Source organism: Colius striatus, chromosome 4 (genome assembly GCF_028858725.1).
Source record: "Colius striatus isolate bColStr4 chromosome 4, bColStr4.1.hap1, whole genome shotgun sequence".
Taxonomy (NCBI): domain Eukaryota; kingdom Metazoa; phylum Chordata; class Aves; order Coliiformes; family Coliidae; genus Colius; species Colius striatus.
The window spans coordinates 61,586,111-61,612,645 of record NC_084762.1 but is presented as its reverse complement, the minus strand read 5'-3'; the positions used below and the strand labels follow the sequence as shown (position 1 = coordinate 61,612,645).

The window sequence follows — 26,535 nt, the reverse complement described above, 5'->3', positions numbered from 1 at the left end:
ATGGTTCGACTAACGATGGATGTAATTGCTAAAAGCATCAGTCACAAGAATCGCAGTGAAGAGGGTTTTGGACAATACCTGCAAAAAATAACTCACCTGAATTTATCAGATAGGAACATAGATGTAATTGTAAGATTATTTTTTCTTTATTCCTTTTACTATTCAAATGTTTTGTAGCTACTGTTATGATGAGTTGTTTATAGTTTGGGAGACAAGCAAAGCCAAGTTTCTTTTTTTTAACAGCTATACCGTGTTTTAACATTTATATTGACTTGCAGTTAAGCTTTGATAACACATCTGCCATTATTGTGTGGAACAGCGTTTGTACATAAAAGTGTTTGAATGGATTTTAAATGCATGGCATTTAAAGTGTGGAAAAATCTTTCAGTGGTAACTTTTCATATAGAACATCAAAGCAGCTGACTGTGACTTTTAAGTCTGCAGGATATTTTATTACATTTTATGACATTTTTCTTTATGTGGCAAAAATCTTGTTGAAATATTTTACTTACCTGAAGCTGTGTAGCCTAAAGGATATCATCAGTAAGCTAATTCTTTTTGCCATTAATTAATTAAAATAGAAAATCCATGTAAGCAGTTACACAAGAGAAATGAACTGAAGCATTGAAGTATTTTTTTGCAGTATTTCACAGAACTCTTCTAGAAGTCTGCAGCCCAAAAAAACCCAAAACAACCCAACAAAAAAACCCTATTTGCTATTTTATTTCATATGGGTGCTACATTGTAAAGGAGCTTTCAGGAAGTCACCAGAAGGGAAATGGTAACTCTACTTGCTTAGCTCTTTAGACACTTAAGAAATTTCAAATTAAACATTTAGAGCTGACACTTTTCCTCTAGAATATAGCTAGGCTGTTGCCATTGAATCAGTAGCTATAGGGCTTCAACAGCAGGGCTCTAACAATAGTGTTCTTGGAGATTTTAGGTCTGACATTGAAAAACAAATTTCCGATTTTCAGCAACACTTTTTATTTAAAGATTTGTATTTATGGATGGTTACCTTTATAAATATGCAAGCTGTGGGACAGAAGAAGATGTAAGGAACTAGTTTTTTTGCAGATTAGATTTGTTTTTTAAAAGAAAGTAGTAATGATAGTATATGCTATTAAATGCAACATTTCTTTTATTCTTAGTAGTGCTGTATTTTTTTCTAGTCTTGGGAATTTTACAGAGAGTTGTTAACTCACAGCACAATCTTTTCAATCTATCTGTGATTTATTCATTAGATTTCAGAGGAAGTCTGAGAAAGGAAGGGGGACTTTAAGAACAGGATATAAGCCATGTGAGGTTAACAAATTTGGACTGGTGTAGTGACTTTTTCAAATTAGACAGGTTAAAATCTACTTTTTTTTTTTTTAAATGCTCCCTGGGGCTTATTCATTTAAAAAATAATCCATGACCTTTCATTTTCAAAGTTTAAACCTGCAAACTTAGCCCAGTCACTCCTTTCTTTGAGCTTAATAATAGGAAATTTATAGAGGTTTCAATAAGTCCCGAGTCAATTCGGATCCCCTGAAGATACTGAGCACACTTTGAAATTTATAAACTCTGAACAACTGAATTGTTGTGTATGGTGGATTTCTGCTTTAAAAGTGTGATTTCAGTCAAAAATCAAATAGCTTGTTCTATGTTGTCAAGCACTGGAAAAGGCTGCGCAGGGAAATGGTTGAGTCACCATCCCTGGAGATATTTAAAGATGTGTAGATCTCAGAGATGTGGTTTAGTGGTGAATGTGGCAGTGCTGGGTCTATGGTTGAGCTCTATGATCTTAAAGATCTTTTCCAACCTAAATGATTCTGTAGTTCTAGGGGAACAGATCCATGCAAGGAAATGGGTTTATTCAGCCCCCTCCTGGAAATTTGCACAGCCATAATGAGTTATGAATTTGATCAGAACTGGTTCATCAGATGCCATAGAGAAGTTTTACAGAAACCCTCAGAAGAACGTGACTTTTTAGTTAAGACAAACACATTAACATTTGAGTGGATCTTAGACTTGGGAATGTATCAAAATACCTTGAAGTGCAAGGTTTTGTATAAAACAGTATTCCTCCGCCAAGAACTGGTTTCCATTACATCACTGAGATTTGATGAAGACAACTACATCAACAATGGTGCTTATCTGAAATCCATATTTTGAAGGCAGGGAAGGGAATAAAGTCACATGGGATACCTGCTGATAAGGGTATCAGCATGCTGATGAGGGCTGCAGTCTTCAGCTTCTGTATGACAGAATGGTAATGGCAGATTTCAGTCTTAAATCTACTGATTATTGACACTAACGCATTTTTGTCTAGGAAAAAATAGTTGTTGAAAGTGTTTGTTAAAGGTGAAAATGTATAAATAGTGCAGCAGAACTTAAATATAGAGACAATCAACAGCTTCCAGGAGCAGGCAGTGAGTGAACTTTACATAGCATTAATTTGTTGTTGGTTTTTTTCAGGGTGACCTCTCTGCGTGTAAAAATCTTAGAGTTCTATATTTATATGATAACCAAATCAGTCAAATCCAGAACCTGGACTTTGCTTCTAATATAACACACCTTTACCTTCAGAACAATTGTATTTCATGTATAGAAAACCTCTCATCTCTGAAAAAGCTTGAAAAACTGTAAGTTGAACAGAGTGTCTTTGTTTTACTAGTAAAATAATTACTATTACACTAAGATATTTTTAAATTATGTAGCCATTAAGATCCTTTCTACTCTTAAACTTTACATTTCAAATAAAAGTAATTGCTTATGATTTTTTTTAATTAAATGTTCCATGATAAGTAATGACATCTCATCCTAACATTTATTTGCATCTGAATTATTTTATTTTTTGCAGTAGTAATCATAATAGCACTATAGAAACCCACCAAAAACCCCTTTGTATCTGTTAGCTGTATGTTCTACCTGCATGTTCAGTTATTTCCTTTTTCTATTAAAATTTCCAAGTATTACTTAATAATACTTTTTTTTTAATATATTGGGGCCTTGTGTTTGTTTTTACTTTCAAGAGGTATTAAATCTATGTTGTGTTCTGTTCTGCAGGTATTTGGGGGGCAACTGCATCACTGTGGTAGAGGGTCTGGATAAAACAGAAAAAATAAAGGAGCTACATATTGAAAATCAACATCTGCCTCTTGGTGAAAAGCTTCTCTTTGATCCGAGATCTCTGAGATCCCTGGCAGTAAGTACATTTTGAGCATTTCATTGAGCTGTTAATAGGTAAATCAGTTTGACTTGATCACTGTGTATTTTCCTTTTCTGCCGATTGGTGGCATTCTTTCAAATCCTACCAATAGACTCCAATTCCAGTTCTCATATAAGCAAGGAGTCCAGCAGGTTCTACTTCAGTTGTCTTTCTATGAAGGATAGAAATGAGAATAAAGAGAGAGAGGAAATAAGGAAATTTGTGGATGCCCTATACCAACAGAATGTGAATAAACTGGGAAAGGAGTAGGAATTTACACTGTTAGTTATCTTAGTTTACTTAGAATCATAGAATGATAGTGGTTGGAAGGGACCTTCCAACTTCCTTCTAGTCCAAACCCTCTGCAGAAGCAGGTCCATCTAGATCAGGTCACATAGGAACTCAGGCAGGTGGGTCTTGAAGACATCCAAGGAAGGAAACTCCACACCCTCTCTGGGCAGCCTGTGCCAGGGCTCCATCACCCTCACAGTGAAACAGTTTTTTATTATGTTTAAATGGAATTTTTTGTCTTTCAGCTTTATTCCATTACCCCTTGTCCTGTTGCTAGATACCATCAAAAAAAAGGATGCCCCAACCTCCTGATATTCACTATTTATATATTTATAAATTTTAATATGATCCCCCCTCACTCTCCTCTTTTCTGGACTAAACAGCCTGTTCCCACAGCCTTTCCTCACTTAGTTTGCAGGAAATTAGTTTCTTGACATGTGTCTAATTTGATTGTTACATTAGTTTACTTACCGCCTTTTGTATTCCTCTAGAGAATGCAATGAAAAAAAAAAGCAATCAGCTTTTTCTTTTGGATATTAAGACCAATACAATCAAAAGCATTCACTTTAGTTCTGCAATTTTTATACATGTGATATGTCAAGATTTCAGGAAAGTCAGCTTTTGAAGCTTTCTTTCACCATGTTAATTGCTCAGTGAACATCAAATGTATTGTTGAAGTGGTTAAAAAAACCAGGCTTTATTTCATAATAGATGTAGTTCTATACCAAAAAATCCATCTTGCTCTGTGCCTGGAAGTGTTGTCAGGCCTCAGTGAACTTTTTTTGTTTGTGAAGATGAAGAACTCACTGAAAGTGAGTTCCTTTGTTCATGTGTACATCATAAACATTTGACCTAGATCTAATTCTTTCTATTTTGAGCTTAAGGAATCCAAGACATGTATTGCCATTTTCTTTTAATAGAAATGACCCATTCCTGTGAGAGCACTTTTGCTTTGTTCCTTCTATATCGGAGAACTGATGAAAGTTGGGGGAAGTTATAGAGCTGTAATATTTCCAGGATGATACAAACTTCTCTGTGTACCACAAGCAAATGTTTTGGTGATGATAATCATGTGTCTTTTAAGTGAAATGAAGCTTTTGCACTGTGTGTATCAGGATGATACTGGTAATTTCTGCCTGCAATGTTTTAGAAGGGTGTAACATTTCCTGTATACATGGCTGAAATAGCATTAGTGAGAAAAAATCTAAGTTCCATAGCTGCTTTAATTCTAAACTCACTGGATTAGGCGACCCTTTTCATCTTCTAGAGGTATAACCTTCTTGTTCCTTTTGTGAAACTACATTGAGTATTTCCTGAGATAAACACCTGAAATACATTTACTTTTTACCTAGAATGTAAAAATTACTGTCTTAACTATTGTCTGTTACAAAAGGCAAAGTGCATTATGTGACTCACTAGTATTTATACCAAGTATTAATACCAAGTATTTATACCAAGTATTATGTGACTCGGAAGTATTTATACCAAGAGGTTTCTAGGATCAAATCTGAGAGAAAACCAGTATAGTCCTGCTTTAAATGAGACTATGAGGGTATCAGATATGGATTTCAGGTCTGTACAGTTCAGATGTAACCTTGGAAAGGGCAGTCAACTTCTGTGTTTCCTTCATACTTCAAATGTAGAGTTAGTAGCTCTAGCAGAACTCTGTAAAGCATTTGAACACATTTAGAGAGAAAAAAGAAATCTATTTAATAAGAATTCCTGAAGTAATTGTGAAATAATCTTAGTTTGGTTTGACTTCAAAACTGAAATAAGGAGCATTTTAGGACAAGATGGAAAACCAACAAAAAACAATGTGTGAGGTATGTGGTAGTTGTATTTGCACGTTTCTGCTACATATGCTTGCTCTTCCTTCAAGAGAATTTTCCGTAAGAATTTACAACTTGGCTCATGTATGGCATGAAAAAAAAAAAATCCCTTTTTCTACTTTTCTTCCTTCAGAAATCTTTGTCTGTTTTGAATATCAGCAACAACAACATTGATGAATTAGAAGAACTGGCAGTTTTGGAAAATCTTTCTTACCTTAGAGCCACTGACAATCAACTTCAAAATATGGAGGTACTAAAATATATGTTTCGTGTGGGTGAAAAGATATTAGTCAAATTCATCTTTATCACTAAATAGCTGAGGAGAAATAAGCTTTACTTCTGCAGTTATTGAACCTCTGACTTTTCAAGCATGCTATCTTTTCTCGTCCAAAAATCTTGCTGAGGTTAAAAATGGAGAACCATTCATCTTTAATGTCTAAAGAGGCAATTGTGCACGTGTCTGTCAATGGAGTAGTAGATGCACAAAGTTATAACTGTAATATCTGATGTCCAAAGAGTAGGGTTAGTGTGTATGTTTTGGCCATCTGAGTGACTACCAGTGGCTTAATTTGCAAAGATGACATGGCCATTGTTTTTTAAATAACTTTCAATATTTTACTGTATTACGATTTTTAATTCTCTGGTTTATTGTCAATAAAAGCTGCTTCTTGGATATCAGATCATCTACCTGATTTTGCAAACACTGTAATATTAAAATGACTTTTTGAATATTGCTGCTAGAGTATCATGAGCAGTATTTGCATGGATTTTCTTTGATACATTTCTGCTAAGGAAAGACATGTCTTTATAAGCAAGGCCTCTAACTTCCATAGCAGCAGCTAAAACAAATGAAATGAAAGTATTTTTGCTCTTCCTTTTGCAGTAGTGAATGTGATTCAAACAGAATGTTGTAGATTCGTAATTTCCAGCTTATCTTCTCGAAAAGGGGGTATCTGCCTTGTCACTCCACATTATTTTTACAAGTTAGGATGTCATACTAGGAACTGAATATGAAGCATATATTAAAAACTATGCTGACATCATCATTGCATGGTGGAGACATGGAATAAACTTTATAAATTACTTGATAAACACTACTTATCATTTAACATAAACCATAGTCTTTAGTGTTCTGCTTTTTTTGACATTTAGATTTTTATTAACAGATACTAAAATTAGTTGGCTTAAACTGTAAACCAAATCACCATCATAAAGCCTTGGTTAAACTCCTTCATTAATGGTTTGCATATACATTCTATTTCTTCAGAAAAATTAATTTTCATTGGTTAGTAGTTGTTAAAATAACTACTTTTATTACTTCTTAGAATATTTAAATCTTTACATTAAATTTGGCAGTTTTGTTTACTAAAAAGGAGATTCCAGTACTTTGTGTGCATAATCTATCAATCATCTAGGTCAATATATTTTATTTGGACTCTTAATATGTTTAATTTTAATATTTTGAAATGCTGAATATTGCATGTATTTTTTACAGGAGAATTCGTAAGGTATTGTATTTCAGACTGTGTTTCTACCTGGCTGTTGTGATTGAATTCATAGAATCATAGAATCACAGAATGGTAGGGGTTGGAAGGGACCTTTAGAGACCATCTAGTCCAACCCCTCTGCAGAAGCATGTCAACCTAGATACCGTTGGCCTTCTTGGCCACGAGGGCACATTGCTGGCTCATGGTTACTTTATTATCAACTAGGACTCCCAGGTCTCTCTCTGCAGAGCTGCTCTTCAGCAGATCAGTCCCCAGCCTGTACTGGTGCATGGGGTTGTTCCTTTCCAGGTGCAGGACTCTGCACCCGCCCTTGTTAGGCCTCGTGAGGTTCCTCTCTGCCCAACTCTCAAGCCGGTCAAGATCCCGCTGAACGGCAGCACAGCCTTCTGGGGAATCAGCCAGTTTGGTGTCATCAGCCAGCTTGCTGAGGGTACACTCTGTTCCCTCATCCAGGTTGTTGATGAAGATGTTGAACAAGACTGGCCTCAGAACTGGTCCCTGTGGAACTCCACTGGCCACAGGCCTCCAACTCAATTCTGTGCCATTGATCACCACCCTCTGGGCTCTATCATTCAGCCAGCTCTCGAACCACCTCACTGTCCACTCATCCAAGCCACACTGCTTGAGGTTTCTGATGAGGATGTTCTGGGAGACAGTGTCAAAAGCCTTCCTCAAGTCAAGGTAGATAACACCAGCTGCTCTTCCCTTGTCTAGCCAGCCAATTATGCCTTCGTAGAAGTCTATCAGATTGGTCAAATTCATATCCAGGAATTCATATCAAAATATGATTCATGTAGACTTTCACTGAGTAACTAAAAGCATATTAAATATGTTGGTTACAACAAAATAACAGCAAGCTTTTAAAAATAGGTAGTGCCTCCAAAGCTTCCCTTTTGAAAAGGATTCCTTTTCCAAATAAATCATATTACATTGATTCTTTTTAATTGTCTGTTTTCTTTCTTATGAATACAAAGGACTTAATTTGTGATTACTCTAAAACAAGACTGCCTTAGACAAAAAACTAGTTATTTTAAAGAATGAGGATGTCAGCTGAGAGATAATATTTTCAATATGTCAGAGGAAATACAGAATATCTTCTGAAACAGAATTAGGAGAGGACAAAAAGACTGCATCATTCAGTAACTGTATATATTACATCATCATTGCTAAATTTCATTATTTCATCGTTGGGAAGACCACAGTATTTACACAAATCAACTTGACATTTAGATTTCCATGTTACATGGTCATAGCTTTTGAAAAATTATGTAGTTAGCATGTGAGTTTGCTGCTGCTGCTGTCAGTTACACTTGCATCAAGCTCTGGTAAATTTCTAAAGTGACTGTACCATGTGCTTTCTAAATAGTCTCCAAGTTTCAAGAATCTGGATCAGATAGGGCATTTCTATTCATATCTTTGCAAACCTGTAAAATTAATGACCATATTGAATGTATCTAACACACAGTGTAATGCAGCTGGATATCCAAGTTTCCAGCTACAATTATTGTGTTTTGGAGATTATGTTTTAGTAGTCTCTATTTATCATGAATTGTAAATTCTTATTTAAATAAAAAAGCCCAGACACTGAACTACTGAAAAAGCTGTAGGCCATGCAAGTGTGTATGTATGTGTTTTTAAATGACAGTTTTATCTCTGTTTAAGAGGTTTTAAATTACAGTAAACATCTAACAGGAGAATAATCTTATACATCCACTAAACGTTTTTTAAAAATAGCTGAGGGAAGTTTTGTGTATGTTTCAGTTTCTTTGCAACCCTCAGTTTCATGTTTCTGTGACTTACATTATTTTACAACTATGACAGCTGAATGGATTTTAGGTGGATATACAATTGTGCTACATATATTTAATTGCTTCTGCTGTCTGAACTTGTTACATGGCGTAAAGGCTCTTTCATTCCCACACAAGCTGCCTCCATTTGCTTCCCTCTTGCTCCTGTGTTTTCAAAACTCTGCTGTATACCTCTTTATCATGCCAAAAGCTCAATGTTCCCTCTTTCCCCATTCCTGCTTCCCCACCACTGCCATCAAGGACATCCTCAGGAATGTCTGGCATTGATTAGGGGTGGTGCCAGTGCTACATGACAGAGTGTCAAGAGCTCTGTGCCCAGCTCTGCTTCACCTGGTGGGAAGAGAAGCTGTAGAGGAGTCATCCACATCTGAGCAGGGCTGGTCAACAGCAGTGATCTGTGTAGCAGGAATAATATGGCATCTTTGCAAAAGAGGGAAATGTGAAAGGTATTAGAAATGTGTGAAATGCAATTTGCTCATGTAGGCTTCTCTCACTTTTGTGTAATTAGTTTTACATCTAAACACTTATCTCATTTTTTTCACATTATTATGAAAACCCACAGAGTCTCTGTTTTCAACAATGCCACATTGATTTCAGCATAGTTTAAAATTAGGCCTAGGAAATTCAAGAACTTCATGTTCTGGCTAATTCAGGGCATTGTTAGCATAATTAACAGACATCAAGGCATATGACCTTGTTTAACATGACTGAAGTTTCTGTAATGCAGTCTGAACAGTGGAGAGAACAAAATTAAGTTATTTTTCTCAATTCATGCAAAAAATCTTACTATGACTAGCTGCCACATGTAAAAAGCATGTCTGAGGTCAGTTATCAAGAATATAATTTATTTCAATAGAAATGGCTTTTCTTTGTTTTCTATTGCTTGGTACTTCATTTATTTATCTTATCGAGCTTCTGCATTACTTTAGTCGTGTTCACGAGGACTTCTAGGCTGCAGTATATTTGGATTACTAAGGGAATTCTTTAAAAGCACCATACCTATTTAAAAAACCCAACTCCACAACTATACCTGTTTATAAAAAGCCAGGATATTATTTCTTTTTTAATTACATTAGACTTCTGTGAGCATTTGGATAGATAAATAAAATATAGCTATAAATACCTATAAAAATCTGCATTTCCCAAGTCTTTTATTTATTCAACCTCCGACCAGTATTGATTCTGACAAGACGATATCACAAATGATTAATTCACTCGCTTCAGATTTGAGTCAGGAACAAGAGAAATATTATAGATTTTCTCAAATAGATTACGACAGGTAATCAAAATGGTGACAAATTGCTGTCTGTAGATGTAGTTAGGGCAGTCAGACTAGACAGTTCCGATAAAAACTGGAGCGTACTGGTCAAATACCAGTTCTTAAATGGGCAGCGTTAATTGGTAGGAACGTCATTGCCAGCACTACAGCTGCCTACTAAGGCACTTGCCCTTCCCCCCTTCCCCCCCTCTCAATAGAATATAATTTGCTCGTCAGTATTTTGTAGCAGACCTCAAAGTGATAGCATGACATGATCATTTATCAAACGGAGACTGCCCAGAAGAGTGTCTGGTCCCTTTAGTACAGCTTATTGAAAGGCTGGGAAGTGAAAGCGCTTTATTAGAGACAGGAAGGCAATGAACAACTAGAGCGTATCGAAAGGGTAATCATATTTCAGCACAGGATTAGTGTGCTCTTAGATAAACATACACTGGAGTAAGCATGTTCTGGGTCATTTATCAAGTAAGTAACAGCTAACAAAAATCTACAGGGCTCTTTATGTACATTCATCAAAGTTAAACTGTATACATTTTATTTCAGTAACGGACAATTTTGTGTTGCAATACTATTCCTTAAAAAAAATCTTTCTAGTGAAATCTAGAACACATTACAGATTTCAATGACAATGCCTGACTGCTCAGGTAAGAATAAATAAATACACTTGCTAAATGCTCTCGCTTTTTAAATAAGCCTAGCCTAAAATATTTTCTCCCTGAATTATTGTATTTGTGATGAAGTGTCAGCGCCTAAACTGTGGGAGTTATCGTCTCGCTATTCTGATACATGCTGATAAAGCTTTGCTGTGGAACATTATGACGTTTATCAACATTTCTTCATGTGGACTGCTCCTCAGAGTTTCTTGCATTGTTTTATCAGTCTTGCTCCTCACAGAACCACACTTTTGCTCTCTGTTGTTCTACAAAGATGTTATCATCATTGGGTAGCAGTAGATGATATCGCTGTCGATAGATGAAAAATGATATGGTTTGGAGGTATGAGGCTGTGCTGCCACTTCCTCTTCCACGTGATTTTTCTAAACGTGTATTATAAAACCCATGGAATATTCCCAGGAAGAATTTCTACTGAAGGAACAGAGCCTGCAAAACCAGAATTCTCCCTGCTTGCATTACCCAGGTGATTTTCTGCTTTAGAAGGAGCTAGGAGAGATCTACATCAGCAGATACTTTGTTATTGGCATCGAGCTACAAAATTCTACAGACTTTGCACTTTAGAATCTGTTGCATCATGATGAGTAGATTTTTTCCACACTGTTACAACTGTAGCACATAAATCCTCTCTGCTCTTGTATTCCTACAGATTGTTTTGAAACTCTCCTTAAGCTTTTCACATATATAAGGAAGCCTATCCAGAGTGACAGTTAAGTGAAATTTTGAAAAGAGTGTATTTCAGAAAGAAGAGTATCTGAATAGAAGGGAGCAATCTGATAAGCTTTGCATCCTTTTAAGTTGAGTTTATTGTATTTAAAAGGCAGAAGTTTTATCCAGGTCACACTGCCCTTGGGTAACCAGAAGAAAACCCAGATGGAGAAAGGTGTATTTAAAAAATTTCACTATTTGGGCCAATACTATGACTGGCCACCCACAGCTGTGTAGGGAAGGTTTAATGTTCCTACTGCAAAATACAGTTTTACATATATATATAAAGAGAGAGGCAGTCTACTGTGGTTTGCAGGATTTTTACCTTATTTTAGTCTGGTCTTTCTGTAAAGTATTTGTTCTTCCACTTCTTTTTTTTTTTTTTTTTCAAAAAGACTCTGATACTCTTAAGGGCTCTGTGAGACCACAGTAATGCATTAACAGGCACTAGATATACAGATGTTTTGGCTGGTAATCCCTTAGCTTTAGGTGCTTAGAATGGTAGTGTTTTTTTTCCATAGTTGGCATTACTGCAATCTTACTGCAATCAATGTGGAGCTTTCCAACTGCATCACCATTTCTTCTGTGCAATTATCATCTATTCAGGGAATGCTACACACCACTCTCCTTGAGAATGCACATTCTTCATGTGCACATTAATACATGGATAGTCTCATTGAAGTTATTTCTGTTTACAGGATTTGGGCCTGGTTGAACAAATGGTATTACTATTGAATTTTTACTCTGGAGGGGAAAAAAAGTAATGACAATGTTCTGGTATCAATTGCAGGATGTGGAGGCTGTGTTAAACAAATGGATAAAGCTACGCAGAATGGATCTTATGGGAAACCCCATCTGCCACAAACCAAAATACAGGGACAGGATCGTTGTACAGTCACAAACTTTAGGTAAAAGATAAGTCAAACAGCCAGCTCCCAAATCCACCCATAACCCTCATTATTTTAGAAAATGACTGTTACATGGATTGTTCTTGAATTGTGCTATGTATGTAAACACAACTACCTTACATTAAGTGATAAAGTTTTTATTTGCATACAGGTAATGTAGCTAAAACTGCTCATATAATCAACTGCACAAACTGAGTTGTTTAGCTTTTGCTATTAGTAGTAGTCATAATTTTTTTTAAATGATAGATCATCAGGGAGACTGTTGTAAGACAATAAGACTTTTTTGTGTTCATATTCCATATGTTCTGAAACCAATTTTCAAAGTTAAGTGTAACTTACTCCCCTGTCAGCCTGTAGTAGTTGCTTTGGTGTTTTAGTTGTACATTTACAGCTGTTAATCCTAACTTTGCCATGATGCGGTTTACTTTGTTGTTGTGAGATATCTTTAGCATAAAAGGAGGAAATTTAGCCTTCTACATGTAAGTATCCATGCTGTAGAAACAAGTAAAAAGTATTTGTTCATATTTTTACTTTTTTGGAGAAAGGTGGCAATTATCTTTAAAGTTGTAATTACAGAACATGGTTTACTTTTTTTCTGAGAATACAAAAGATTGGCCATTAAGAAAAAGCCTATCTGCCTCAGGACAGTTCTAAAGCAACCTAAATTTGTGGCCTGAATTTCTGCATCTATAGATGTCTTATGTAAGGGCACAGCTTTTCTTCAGAACTTTCTATAAGGTGCTACATGTTAACTGAATGTAAAACAGATGTATCTCTCTTGGAAGTTATAAAAATAATAGATGCTTTCTTTTGTGTTTAAGATGTATCAACTAACTTTTGCATCTTGAATAGAGCAAATATTGAACCAGTACACAGTAAATGCAGATTTATAGAGCCTTTTAGTTCACTTCATGTATCACAGAAAATGTTCTCTTCTCTTTGACAGAATCCCTTGATGGGAAGGAAATTAAAGAAATGGAAAGACAATTCCTAATGAATTGGAAAGCCTCCAAAGCTGCCAGGAAAAAAAGCAAAGAAAGAATGACAAATGAACATACAGCTTATCTACATTTTTGTAAGCAAACCAATCAATTACTTCATGCATATTTGCAATATTACAGAAACAATAAAATAGCAGCTAAGAGTAAATATACTGAGAATGAGAACTGCACCGGTGGTGAGACCAAGACACGGAGGTAGAAACTGAACTTTTCCAGTGTAAAATTTAATTTTGGCATTTGTTCATGTGGTGTTTTTTTTCCTTTCATCCCATTCTCCCAGAATTATGAAAAAGATGTAGTTAGTACATTTGGAGTGTTTTGTTGGCCAGTACAGCTGATAAATAATTAAATACTTATGTTAAAAGTAGCATTAACAATTTGGAAGGAGTGATATTAAGTCCCAAACACTGAACTAAACTATTACTACGAGTAAAACTGGAAAAAAAACTATTGGTCCCAAACCTCAAATCCATTACACTCCCCCACTCCAAAAAAAAAAGGGGGTTTGGGCATTGTAGAATAAATATGCATGAAATACATCAGACTTTTTAAATCTAGTTGTTGCTACTTATTTGATCTGTGTTAATTGCCAGTCCTTTTAAAGGCCTTCACAAGATACATGGCTAGCAGAAGTGAAAGTATTAAGCTTGGAAAGGAAAAAAAAAATAGCCTTGGAGGTAAAAAGCCTTCAACCTTAAAGAAAAGGCAACATGAAATGGGAAAACAAATTGATTTTTAAACACAAGCAAAACCTGAAATAAACTTTGAGGTTTTTAAAAAATGATGGGGTGGGAGTTGTTGTTGTTACAGTTACAGTAACCTGGTACTGCAGATTAAAACATAAATGACTTATCAGCGTGTCTTGCCATCTTACAAGATTTGGAAACAGACATTAGACTTCAAATTACTAAAAATGCTTTGAATGAGCATATTTATAAAATGAAATCAATGGCAGTTATACTATTGCTTTCAGAAGATAAACTATGACGTGTAACTTGGGGGAGAGAGCATGTTCTTTGTAGCCAGACTATCCCACATTAATTCACAAAATCTCATGAAAGGCAGTTACTTTTGTAGCTATAAAGTGAAAAGTACTCAATCTGTCAGCCTCAGCCCCAAGAAAGCTGTAGTCTGCTCAGTATTTGGAAGCTAGATGTGAATGGCAATGGGTCTGAAGCAATATTCTGTCTTCTGGACAACTACTGATATAAGGAAGTGCTATGTAATTGAATTAACCCCCTTTCAAATAACTGTACTTGAGCGGGAATACCTGCTTTAATATTCACCTTCATCAGCGTTTGCAGCACTTTCCATAAATTCATACCAAATTTTCCATTCTCAAATTTGAGGCACTTTGCCCTAAGGCTTATTACACCATTTTCTATAACAAGATATATTGGAACCTGTGATCAATCACATTGAATATTAAAATAGATATGGTTTGACTTGGGATATTGAATTAATCCTTTTTCCTTTGTTTTCTGCAGCTGACTTTGAAACACTTGATCCTATTCTTCCCTGTCACCACCGTCAGTCTGTGAAAGAAAAGTCAAATTCTTCAATTTTGTTTGAGATGGACAAAGTTGAAAGAAAACCTCTGCCAAGAATCCTGGAAAAAAACATAAGCTGGACAAAAACTCAGGTGTGTTCCTGTTCCATCTTACTCTCAGTTCTGTTGGCTATTGCTTGCGCAGCTCATACTGAATCAGTTGGAAAACAAGTACATGAAGGTAGAATTACATCTGAAATCAGTTTTGAGGTTTTTTAACCGTATTTATTATCTTTATTTCTTTGAAAGACAGGATAATAGATTTCTGTTTCTGGTTATAAATTAGTAGACTAGCTAATAGTAATAACTCTGCTCCGGTGTTACTGGTTTCTGTGATATGCATTTGATTGCAATCTTCCACAAAGGTAAAATAATATTGAAGTTAATTATTTGAAGCACGGTGTCAAAAACATTGGTGAAGGCTGATGCCATGCATGCAGTAATATGCAGAAGGAGAAACAATCACTTTTCATCATTCTAGCTTACTTCTAATTGACGTGTTTGGTGTATTATATACTTGATTAACGTTTTCCTGTAGCATCAGCTTGAGACCATCAAGAAAGAAAATCTGAGGTATGTGCCTTACAGACATTTAGACATTAGGTGAATTCAAACACTGCAGAGTTTAGCTGTATTATGTACTTCAATGCAAGTGTTTACAGAAATAAAATCCACTCATAGGGATTTGAGGTTTGGGACCAATAGTTTTTTTCCAGTTTTACTTGTATCAATAGTTTAGTTCAGTGTTTGAGACTTAATATCACTCCTTCCAGATTGTTAATGCTACTTTTAACCTAAGTATTTTATTATTTGTCATCTGTACTGGCCAACAACAAAAAAAATCATTTATGCAATGCTGTAGATAAAATAAAGAAATAAATTCTACTGGCAGATATTCTCTTGTAACTAAATTACTAAATGCAGTGTTTAATTTTACAGGCAAATCAGAATTTATTAGTATGTTTGAAAATTCCACTGAGCAACATTTAATACTATTTTATTTTTGACAGTTTCCACTTTACATTCCAAGAGTTTCATTCCTACTGATTATATGTTCTGATTAAAAATAGCTGGTTTTCCTTTGAGAAGGGATGGATTACCAATCACAGAGCTGCTCTCTTCCAAAGTATCATTTTTGTTCTTCATATGACAATGGATACATTCTAGCCTAAAAAGAAACTGAACTCCCCATATATGTGCCCATGCTTGAATTCTTTTCCTGCTGCAGAAGGCACAGAGCAGTGGAGAAGTTTACAAACAAGAACTGCAGGAATAATGCCATAATTATCACAAAACAGTGCTATTATATGATTATTTTCCAATTCCAGGCTTGTGAAATGTTGAGGGGTACAAGCTAACACTCATGCCATACAAGTATGCATCTTTTTTTTTAATTCTGTTGTAAAAAGAGTTTGTCCATGTGCTCAGTGTTCTATCAGCTTGCATTTCATCTTTATTAGCACCCCATCCCTTGAGCCACGCTAAATAAACATGCTTTTCATTGCTCACTCTCCTTAGCCCTAATAATGGATGGAACAGGCGTGTATGGCACCTCCCAGAAAGTTATTTTTTTCAGTATAAGAACTTCTGCCATCTCCTTCGAGATGACGCATCCTGATCCTACCCTTCTGTGTTAAAAAGCTGTCCAATTATTGACCTTCTTTGTTTGACAAAAATTTTCACAGTATTAGAAAGCTGGAGTCAGTCCTGGCCCCACTGAAATCCCTTTGCACCCTAGAAAGGAAAAGATTGTAACTTCCATATTTGATTGGAGTAAAATGGAAATATTTGTGTTAATTTACATTTGCAAATTAAACTATTTGAGTGATTCATGTAAAGGTTAAAATAAACTACAGTCAGATGATGTTTGTTTCCTATTTTTGAAGAACTTCTAGGTGGAACTTGGATGCTGAAGGTTGCTGTACATTACCATTTCATGTGTAATCACTGATCATGAGATGTAGAATCAGAGAATCATTTCAGCTGGAAGAGACCTTTAAGATCATGGAGTCCAGCCTTTGTCCCAGCCCTGTCAACCACTAGACCATTTCCCTAAGTGCAATATCCACCCATCTCTTAAACACTTCCAGGACAGTGACTCCACCACCTCCCTGGGCAGCCCATTCCAATGCCTGACCACCCTTTCAGTAAAGAAATTCCTCCTGATATCCAGCCTGAACCTCCCCTGGCACAACTTGAAGCCATTTCCTCTTGTTCTGTTGCTTGTTACTAGGGTGAACAAACCAACCCCTGCCTTGCTAAAACTTCCTGTCAGGTAGTTGTAGAGAGGGTTAAGGTCTCCCCTTGAGCTTTCTTTTCTCCAGACTAAACAGCCCCAGATCCCTCAACCTTTCCTCAGATGAGGCATGCTCCAAATCCTTTCCTAGCTTGGTAGCCCACCTCTAGATCCTCTCCAGCACCTCAATGTCCTTCGTGTAGAGAGGAGCCCAAAGATGGACACAGTATTGGAGGTGTGGCCTCACCAAAGCCAAGTGCAAGGGAATGATCTAATGTATTCTGATCTTGTTACCAGTGGAATTCCATGGAAACCAAAGAGTCTTGGGAATTAGTTAAAGGCCTGTGAATTCCTTAAAATGCTTTATTTGGGGGAGAAAAAAATAACTGAAAATACAGATATACTCATTCTGAGAGTATATGCAGATATGAAACAATTATAAACCACAGTATTCCCTTGCCAGATCCATAATGAGGGATATGTGTAAGTGTGCCCACAAGCAAAGTGAGGAAATTTTGTCAAACTGAACAAATACTTGTATTGTTTAATTGAAATTCAGTATCGGCCCAAAGAAATTAGTGAATTTTAATCCTACCCTCTGTGTTAGTCAAATCTAGTATTCCAGCAGATGTTTCCTCTTCCCCTTATGTGCTAGGTGATGTTTGACCTTGGCAACTGAAAAACAGGCATTAAATGCCTTTTTAGCCTACATCTAAGATCCACTGAGGATTACATACAGCCTGAACAGTGAAAAAAGCCAGTTATAACTGGGTTACTGAAATGTGTCATTGTTCTTTCCTTTTTGATGATGTAAAAACAATAGCAATTTTATATTGGATTTTAAGTTAGTTTTGAACATTTAGAGAGAATTAAGGATATTGGCAGGAAGTAATTGAAATAAACCAAATCACTATTTTAAAGACACTTAATACCTTCCAGTGGGATACACTCTTATTAATTTTCCCTGAGGAGAGAAGTTGTTGAAATTTTCATGTTGTAAACTTAACCTGTAGCCATCAGTTTCTGCCCACATTTCCTTACTTCATGGAATTAAATCTCCTAGTAAGTGTTTGTAGCAGTGTTGTAGCGATCCAGAATGTGGTGGGAAAGTCACCTTTTGTCTCTCCAGTGTATCTTATGTGATTGAAGCAATATGGTGATATCTTTAAATGAAATAGTCAGCATGTAAGAAGTGTACTGGATTGTGCCAACTAATTGTCAACCTCTCTCCTGGCCACTCTCCTAGCCGCCATGCACATCCCACGTAGTTCAAGCTCTAGTTCAAATGGAAGAAACTACAAATGGAAATGCAGAGTTAATGTAGAAACCAGCACGTTTTTAGTAGTGCATCCCTAGAGCTGGTTTGAGTCACTGAATGGCCTACAAACACTCTAACCCTATTCAGAATTAAACAAGTTAAATTTTTGGAGATACTGGCTAGAGCACTTTGGCAGAGTTGAGAGCGTGTTCCAGAGCCCCTTTTGCAGCAGCTATAGCCCACCTCACTGCCTTTCCTTGGTGATGGTGTTGAAAGATGAATGTAAACGTCTCCTAAGTGAGGTTGAGAAAGTATCAATCAGCAATTACTAATGACGGTTGTGCAAAAGAAATGTAAGGAATTTACTTGCTGATGAATTATTCAGCCATGACATGGGATATGAAAGGAGTCACTGTAATGCTAGATAAAGTGTAAGGATAAAGAGATGAAGTCCTGAAATGAAATAGTGTTGCTGAGGCAGAGCTCTTTGAAGAGAGGCCAGGCACTAGCAGTTTCTGGTTACTGTGGCCCACGTAAGGTTTCAGCAGGCAATTCAACCACTTTAGTGGCCGGTTCCCTTTTTTCCTGGAGGAGATACACTACCTGCAAAGGTGAGTGTAAATGACATGACAGTTACGTGTATCAGCATGGTATTTCTGTATCCGTGTTTACAGCCTTGCTGAATGTGCTGCTGAAGGATTCTGCCCATGTAATCCATAACCTGTCATTACAAACATGCAAGATGATATGCAGATGGCATTATCTTCTGTCTAAGCTTAAATTTCAGTAGTGGTAATAACAATTTTTTTTAAAAGTAGTTTTAATATATGCCAGATCTGTCGTAGTTCACAGTCACATCATTCAGCATCCTAAAGACAGTGATAAAAGGCATCCCTTTTTGGCCATGCCTCCACACTTCAGTTCTCTGTGCCTCTGGCTGCACCCTAAACTGGTAAAGAGCAAGGATGTAAAATCCACTGACAGAACACACGCGCTGCCACAAACCCCCTTGTGCCCTTGAACGGGATGTGTGGTTTCTCAAATGGCTGAGAGAGCATCTCCTGGCAAGCAGATTGCCAGCTGCACCAAACCTACTCCAGCTCCTCTGCAAGACCAAACAACAAATGCTTACCTGTCAAGGTGTACATGCCCACAGATTAGCAAACTGGCAGAAGCACATGAGCTCATATTAGTCTGCTACCTCTTCTAGGAGACACATGCTCTTTCCTACACCTTTAGAAGACCAAATGGCACGTGCAACTTGTCAGCCAGCAGTAGGTCAAAAAACTACCAGAGCACATCTGGGTCTGCAGGCTCTAATGCACTTTCAAGAACATTGAAACCCAGACTGTTTGAAACCCTCTACAGAAAACACATAAATATTTGGAATCATTTAGGTTGGAAAAGACCCTTAAGATTGTTGAGTCCAGCCATAGGTCAATAACACTTTGAGCAGAACACACAGAGAGCTCTTCGGTGACTGCACGGTGTGTTGCATCTTGTAGATGGCCATCTAAAACGTAACACCTGAAAAATAGATATGCAAAGATTTGAGGGGTTTTTTTTGTTTATTAGGATGGTAATATAAACAAAAAGCAAACTCCAATCTTTGCATACCTTTTTTTGAGTGTTACACGTTACAATAGTTATTAGATAAATGAAAGTCATCCTGTATGCGGCGTTTACTTTTTTCCTATCCTAGATCTTTGCTGTCAGTACTTTTTCAGACTACTGTTGAGATAAAAACACAAAAGGTCATAAGACTTTTAGTCTGCTGCATTAGCATTGCACATTTTTTATGGTGTAACCAATTTACAAAATAGTAACAATCACTTTTATGTACACAAAGTGTGCACAAAGCTAACTAAACTTTGTTTACTGACAAAGTAAAAATAGTGCTGTGTTTTTGGGTTTTTAAAGCAGATGGCACACTTTTAAAGTAATTGGAGGTTAAAATAGAGACTGCTGCCTGAATAGGGATATAGAAATAAATTCTGTAATACCTCACAACAACTCTGGAAGCTATACAGTTGAAGTTAGTTCCAGGAAACTCATCTACTGCCATACTATAAACCCTGTTTCACTTGTTTGCCTTCCTGTATCCTACCATGCATTTCTGCAGGTGTATTCCCGTATCTGGAAAGTGAAAAGCAGTTGCTTTAACAAACTTGAGGTGAAAAGGTAATCACTTTTCCCTCATCCGGCACGATGAGACGCTACATTTTGGAGGACAGCATTACAGCTACTTACTTAGTATCAGCTTTATCTCCTCAAATTCCTTTCCAGCACCCTGGGAAGCATCCCCTCCAGCTGCAAAGACTTGGACATGTCACATTTGTCTTAGCAGTTCCTAATTTGATTGTCATCTACTGTTGGCACATATTCTCCTCACTGAAAACTGTTCCTAGGACCTAGGAGGTGTGAGGCCAGGCCTTGCCAGTAAAGCTTCCAATGTTTTCAGAGCAATCCCCAGTACTGGTGTAGCTTTTTGGGTCGAGATCCCACTGAATGGCAGCACAGCCTTCTGGGGAACCAGCCAGTCCTCCCAGTTTGGTGTCATCAGTGAACTTGCTGAGGGTACACTCTATCCCCTCATCCAGGTTGTTGATGAAGATATTGAACAAGACTGGCTCCATAACTGGTCCCTGTCTAACTCCAGTGGCCACAGGCCTCCAACTCGATTCTGTGCCATTGATCACCACCCTCTGGGCTCTGTCATTCAGCCAGCTCTCGATCCACCTCACTGTCCACTCATCCAAGCCACACTGCTTGAGCTTTCTGATGAGGATGTTATGGGAGACAGCTTCAAAAACCTTTAAGTCAAGGTAGATTACATCCGCTGCTCTCCCCTCATCTAGCCATCTGGTTATGCACTCATAGAAGACTATCAGGTTGGTCAAACAGGATTTCCCCTTAGTGAATTCATGTTGACTCCCCCTGATAACCATCTTTTCCCTCATATGTATATTAACAGCATTCAGGATGAGTTGTTCCATCACCTTTCCAGGGATGGAGGTGAGGCTGACCAGCCTGTAGTTTTCTGGGTCATCCTTCCTGCGCTCTTTGAAGACTGGAGTGACATTGGCCTTTCTCCAGTCCTCAGGCACCTCACCTGTCCTCCATGATTAAGGATTCAGATACACGATCAGTTCTTATAGGAAAGTATGTGATTGTAATCAGAGTGTAACTGAAAAAAATAAGGGGTTCTGAAAGGCTCTTCCTTCTTACAATTTTTTATCTTGGCATACTGTACGAAGCATCTGTCCTGACTAACAGAGTTCTGGGGGGAATCAATTAGTATGTGAACCTGCCTATTCAAAGTCACTAAATCATAAATGCTATATATTGTGACAGTAACAAATAAGTTTTACTTTGCTAGGAAAAAAAATCACCGCCAATGAGTTTTTACTTTCTCACGTGGCCTTGAAGTATTCCAGGAGTTCACTGCTAAAAAGCAGATGTATTTGAACCTGACCTCTTCAATCAAATACCACTGTAACCAGAGACTATAGAAATTACTGACTACAGCTTTCTGTTTTCTTGACTCTGAGCAGAATTAATTGCTGCATCAAAACCAAGATAAATCAGATCCAGCTGTGAAATGATCCCTGTAACAGACTAATACTTTAATTCAAAAAGAGCAGTGAGGTCTTCTCTTCATGGAGAGTGCAGATTAGTATTAGACTCTCACATGTCCAGTAAAGTTGGGTATAATCAGTTGCACACAGTTTGTAGGAAATTGTTTTGGAATACAAGATTGAGTCTTGTGTGATTTAAGAGAAATTGCTTTAATTGTTGCTGAGAGTTTGTTTCTTACAGAACTTGAAAATTACCAGTAGTTGATAACAAATTTATGTGGAAAAAAATGTTAACTTTCACCATTTTTTGATGTGCAGAAAGTCAATTTTGTAATGAAGGAATGTATCATACTGCAAACGGTCGGGATTACGTCAGTCAGATCAGTCTGGCCCCAGGCTTGGCACTGGGGAAAAAAGAATACCAGGGGCTTTCACTGCATCAGTCGATACCCTCACAATCACTAAGGACCTTCTTCTTTTCCACTGTGGTTTCTGATAACGTTGCTTAGAAGCTTTGCTATTGTGTGGTCCTGGGAAACGTTAATGCCGACAGGAGCAATTGTGGTTCTGACGTGAAGATCTCATCTGTCTGATCTCTCTGATGTAGGTCGAGGAAGACTCTGAAGTGAAGTAGAAGTCAGCTGAATTCTGAAAGCCAGAAGTTACACTGAAGATTTGGACATTAATGGATTTCTATTTTTTTCAGAGCTGTATAAAGAACGGTGCTGGTGTCTGTTTGGATGTGTTATCTCTGGCTTTGTAACCTCAGAAGCAGACAGAAAGAAATATGTTGAATTTATCACTGCCTTTTATGAGCATTTATTAAAAAAAATGAGACTGCCCCTTCATCTAGAAGCAATACTTTGCATTAAAAGCATGTAAACCCGTCAGCGCATGGTAGGCTAAACCGGTTGCCTAATTCTTAAACTTCCTCAGGAAAGCTGTTGTTTTTAACTAGTGCCTCACCTAGATTGTGACCTGAATACCCAAGTAGCTGCCTCTTTCCATACGTGATACTCCTACCAATTACACAGAGGCACCTTGCAGTCTCTTACTTCAAGAAGAAAGGAGCTATTAGCATATGATGTTTGAGATCTGTAGTCCTGAGAAATAGTTTCCATTATTTGGGTTTTTCCAAGTTCTGGTGAATAATGTGGAACAGTTAGGAAAGAAGGCACTAGAAGAATAATATCTGTGTTGATTCAGTTTTTGATTGCAATTATTACACATTAATTTCACTTCAGAATCTGTTTCAAGTAACCAGGACTGGAGTTTGGCTGCTCTGCACTACTTTGAGTAATTAAGTGAATGCTCAAGACTTCAGATATAGGCAAATTCCAAACATAAAGATAAGGAAGGGAAAGCCCAGATTGTAAATTGCCCCTGGAATAAAACCTTTCCTAACAGAGTTTTCTCTGCATGAATGTCAGCTCAGCATCTGATGCTTGAGATCCTCTCTGAAATGAGAAAGATTTTTTTCCTGAATAAGGAAATAGGATTTGTCTTGTCTTGTGTTCAAAGTCTTGCATGTTTTGTTATTGTTTCCAATTCATTCACCTTTGACAAAGGCAATCCAAATAAACAAACTCCTGCATGTGTTCTCCTTTTGAACACAAGATATTTATCATCATTATAAAAGAAATGGATTTCCAAAACTAAGGTAGTAGAGGAGTGGCATTATAACCCTGAGGTGTCACTTGCTTTTGTTAAAGCTAGACAGTGATTTGCCATTGGGATAAGAAAATACAAAAGAACAAATAAAGCTCTGATGCAGAGCTGTCACTGTTAGGCCATTACCAAAATTAGTATTAACCAAGCTGTTGTCATCAGAGCTATTTGGGTCAGGGAGAACAGAAAAGTATACATTTAAAAAGGTGCTTCTTGTTTTGACAATTCCCAGAGAAGAGCAAGAACCACCATGCTTTTGATGAACTCGTTTAAAACAGCAGCTGCCAGATTACTGGCTCTGCAGGTGACTCTGTAGCCCATCAGAAAGTCGTCTCCTGGGTTTTACCACATGATGCTGCCTGAGGAAGGCTTTGTACACTGACCCCTCTATCGTGCACACACTCATCTACAGTTGTCCAAGGGGTATTTAGTGTTTCTCAATGTGGGTTATGCCGTGTAAGCCATCGAGAGCATGACCTCTTTATCATACATTCAGAGTACTTCTGGCTTTAAGGTTTTCATTTATTCTACATTAAATATAACACTGAAGAGCTGAATAAATGATTCTCTGTACAGCATGGGCCGTGGGGTTTCACACAGAGAATCCTGCAGCCAAGCAACCCGTGTCTAGCTACAGCAAACCCACATCCAAGTCTTCCACTGGTGAAACAGCTCACTCTGGATCTCATCTCTCTCTCACTGTCTCTGGTCTGTAATAGTTTGGCCTCCTCCCAGCTGCATTTGTGTATGTTCAGTGCTGTCCCCTGCCCCGCTCTAAAGCCCTGCCTCTCAGGCCTGCCATCCCGCTTGGCTGCAAGCATTCATGCTCTTAGCTGGTGCGTAAACATTCCCAACTGAGCTACAGCAAAGACAGCCCTTGCCCTGCAACACTGCACTGCTCACGTGCCTGCTGCCGAAGGAAGGAAGGCTCAGAGCCTCGTCCCTGAAGTTCTCACCTTTCACCCTGGTTCAACCTTTCTCTTTTCCTAGAGTAAGAGTGGCTGAGCTAATGGAGACCATTCCAAACTGGACACCTGGCTTGTCCTCTAGAATGGAACAGTTTGGAAGTATTTCCTCAAATACCTGGGGGTGCAAAATGGAATCACAGTAGGACCCCAGTATCTTCAGGCTTTAAAAGACCTGCCTTTTTAATAGTGTAAGACTAAGTCTTCTTATTATGCTCTAACATGTAGGTATGCACACACAGTAGAATGCAGCCCTTCTGATACACATTTCAGATACATTTATAGCAGGATGGTGGACTAAATGATCTCTAGAAGTCCCTTCCAACCCCTACAATTTTGTGAGTCTGTGATTTTAAAAGTAATTATTACTGAGAAAAGCGGATGTCTGCTTCCTGGTGGCAGCCAGGTGAATGGAACCTAAAACTCACTTCAGCTTCCCTTTGGCAAGTTGACTCCTAGAATGTTGTGATTTCAAAAATAAAATCCACGTTTATTTTTAAATATTTGGATTTATGAGTACAAATAGAAAAATCTGGAGAGAGGACAATGTGAAAGGGGGGCAGGAGGGCAAATTTAAAACTTTAATAATTGTTTTTAGGTTGTTAATGAACAAGGCCCAGCAAATTGGGAAGGAGAGATGAAATTTAAAATGTTTGTCCTGTTTCCTTTTCAATGTTAAAATCTTTCCTAGAGCACGCTGGAGACGCACTGATGTGTTCCAGCATTCCAGTGCCAAGAAGCAGCTCTACCTTTAGTTACACAGAAAATGCATAAAAGGTGTTTTGCCACGCTGTAATGTAACATTTGACATCACTGCAGGATGTGAAGTAGCCCTACAATTCCCGAACAACATGGCATTTGAAGCAAGGAAAAAAGCATTGAATTGGGAATTTTCAAAACGTCTGTTTGAGTTTGGAATATGCTCCTACTATGAAATGCTGAGGCTTCCCTGGGAAGCAGAAATTCTGGATTTCAACCTGCTTGTACTCTCTCATGGCTTGTGTGTCACCTTTGATTTATTCCCAAGCTACAGCTGGAGTTCAGCACAGACCATCTGGGGCTTTGCGCTGGAACCATCTCACCCAAGCAAGCGACACATGTGCCATCCCATCAGCAGCACCAGCTCCCATGCTCCCCTACCCCAGCAGGCAAACACACGTGTTCAGTCCTTGTACAGAAATGGGAGTGGGAGAAAATGAACAAATGGGAAAGAAACGCTGTGAATGTTTGTCCTGAGTTGTAGCTGTAAAACCAGAAAATAATTTGACGTGAAGGGAGCGAAATGTACCTCGAAAAACATCACTCTGTCTCTGGTAGAACTTTTTCTTACCTAAATCATGCTGGAAATCTGGCTCTTATGTGGCTGGTGTTTTTCAGATGTGAAATATAACATGGAAGGTAAGGCAGGAAAGTAATTCTTGGACATTTATCTGGGAAAGAAGAAACAGCTGCAGCAGCTTGTTACGACTTTAGACTTATATAGTACTTTGATACAAGAAAATAATTGTTAGATCTCTGTGGTCTTCCAGTGGAGGAGTCTTCTGGTGATAGAAAGTCTTGATGAGGCCAAGAGCAACTGTCGCTACCTTTGTATCTGTTGTTTTTTTTAATGTTACCAAAACACCTCTTCTTTGTGACAGCGATAGCAGCCAAGGTGGTCTCTGCAAACCCTACTCACCAGTCTCACTATGCAATCTCTCTAATGGCACTCTGCAGCAAGCTGGATTTGGACTTGTCCAAAGATAGTGAGGGGGAGCTCCACCACTGCTAACTCCTCCCGCTGCATTTCCTGCACTGAGACTGAACTCAGAGTGTGTGCAATAGGAAAGTGAAAAAACCCCAAACATAGTTTTGTGTCATTAAGTACATTAGAGACAATAAAAAGAACACAACAACTCATGATGTGCTAATGTAAGGTGTCTGTGAAGCCTTGCACACTTCGGACAGCTAGCATTAAGACCTCTATCATTGAACTGTATTAACACAGTTGCGGGTCCCAGAACCTAGTTAAAAGTCCTTTTACAGTTGATATTTCTCAGGCAGGCAGACCTAGGCCACATCCTTGGGGTATGGGAGAGCTGATCCCCA

General features: G+C 37.8%; 1 protein-coding gene across 1 annotated transcript; it reads left to right on the top strand.

Annotated features, from left to right (window-relative positions):
• Positions 1 to 26,218, top strand: PPP1R42 (protein phosphatase 1 regulatory subunit 42). Its single transcript, XM_061995882.1, is given in 9 exon segments — positions 1 to 129; positions 2,461 to 2,627; positions 3,052 to 3,190; positions 5,447 to 5,563; positions 12,075 to 12,192; positions 13,139 to 13,267; positions 14,681 to 14,794; positions 14,797 to 14,835; positions 26,088 to 26,218. Coding segments are annotated over 9 exon segments (1,083 nt in total).
• Positions 26,219 to 26,535: the final 317 nt, after the last annotated feature.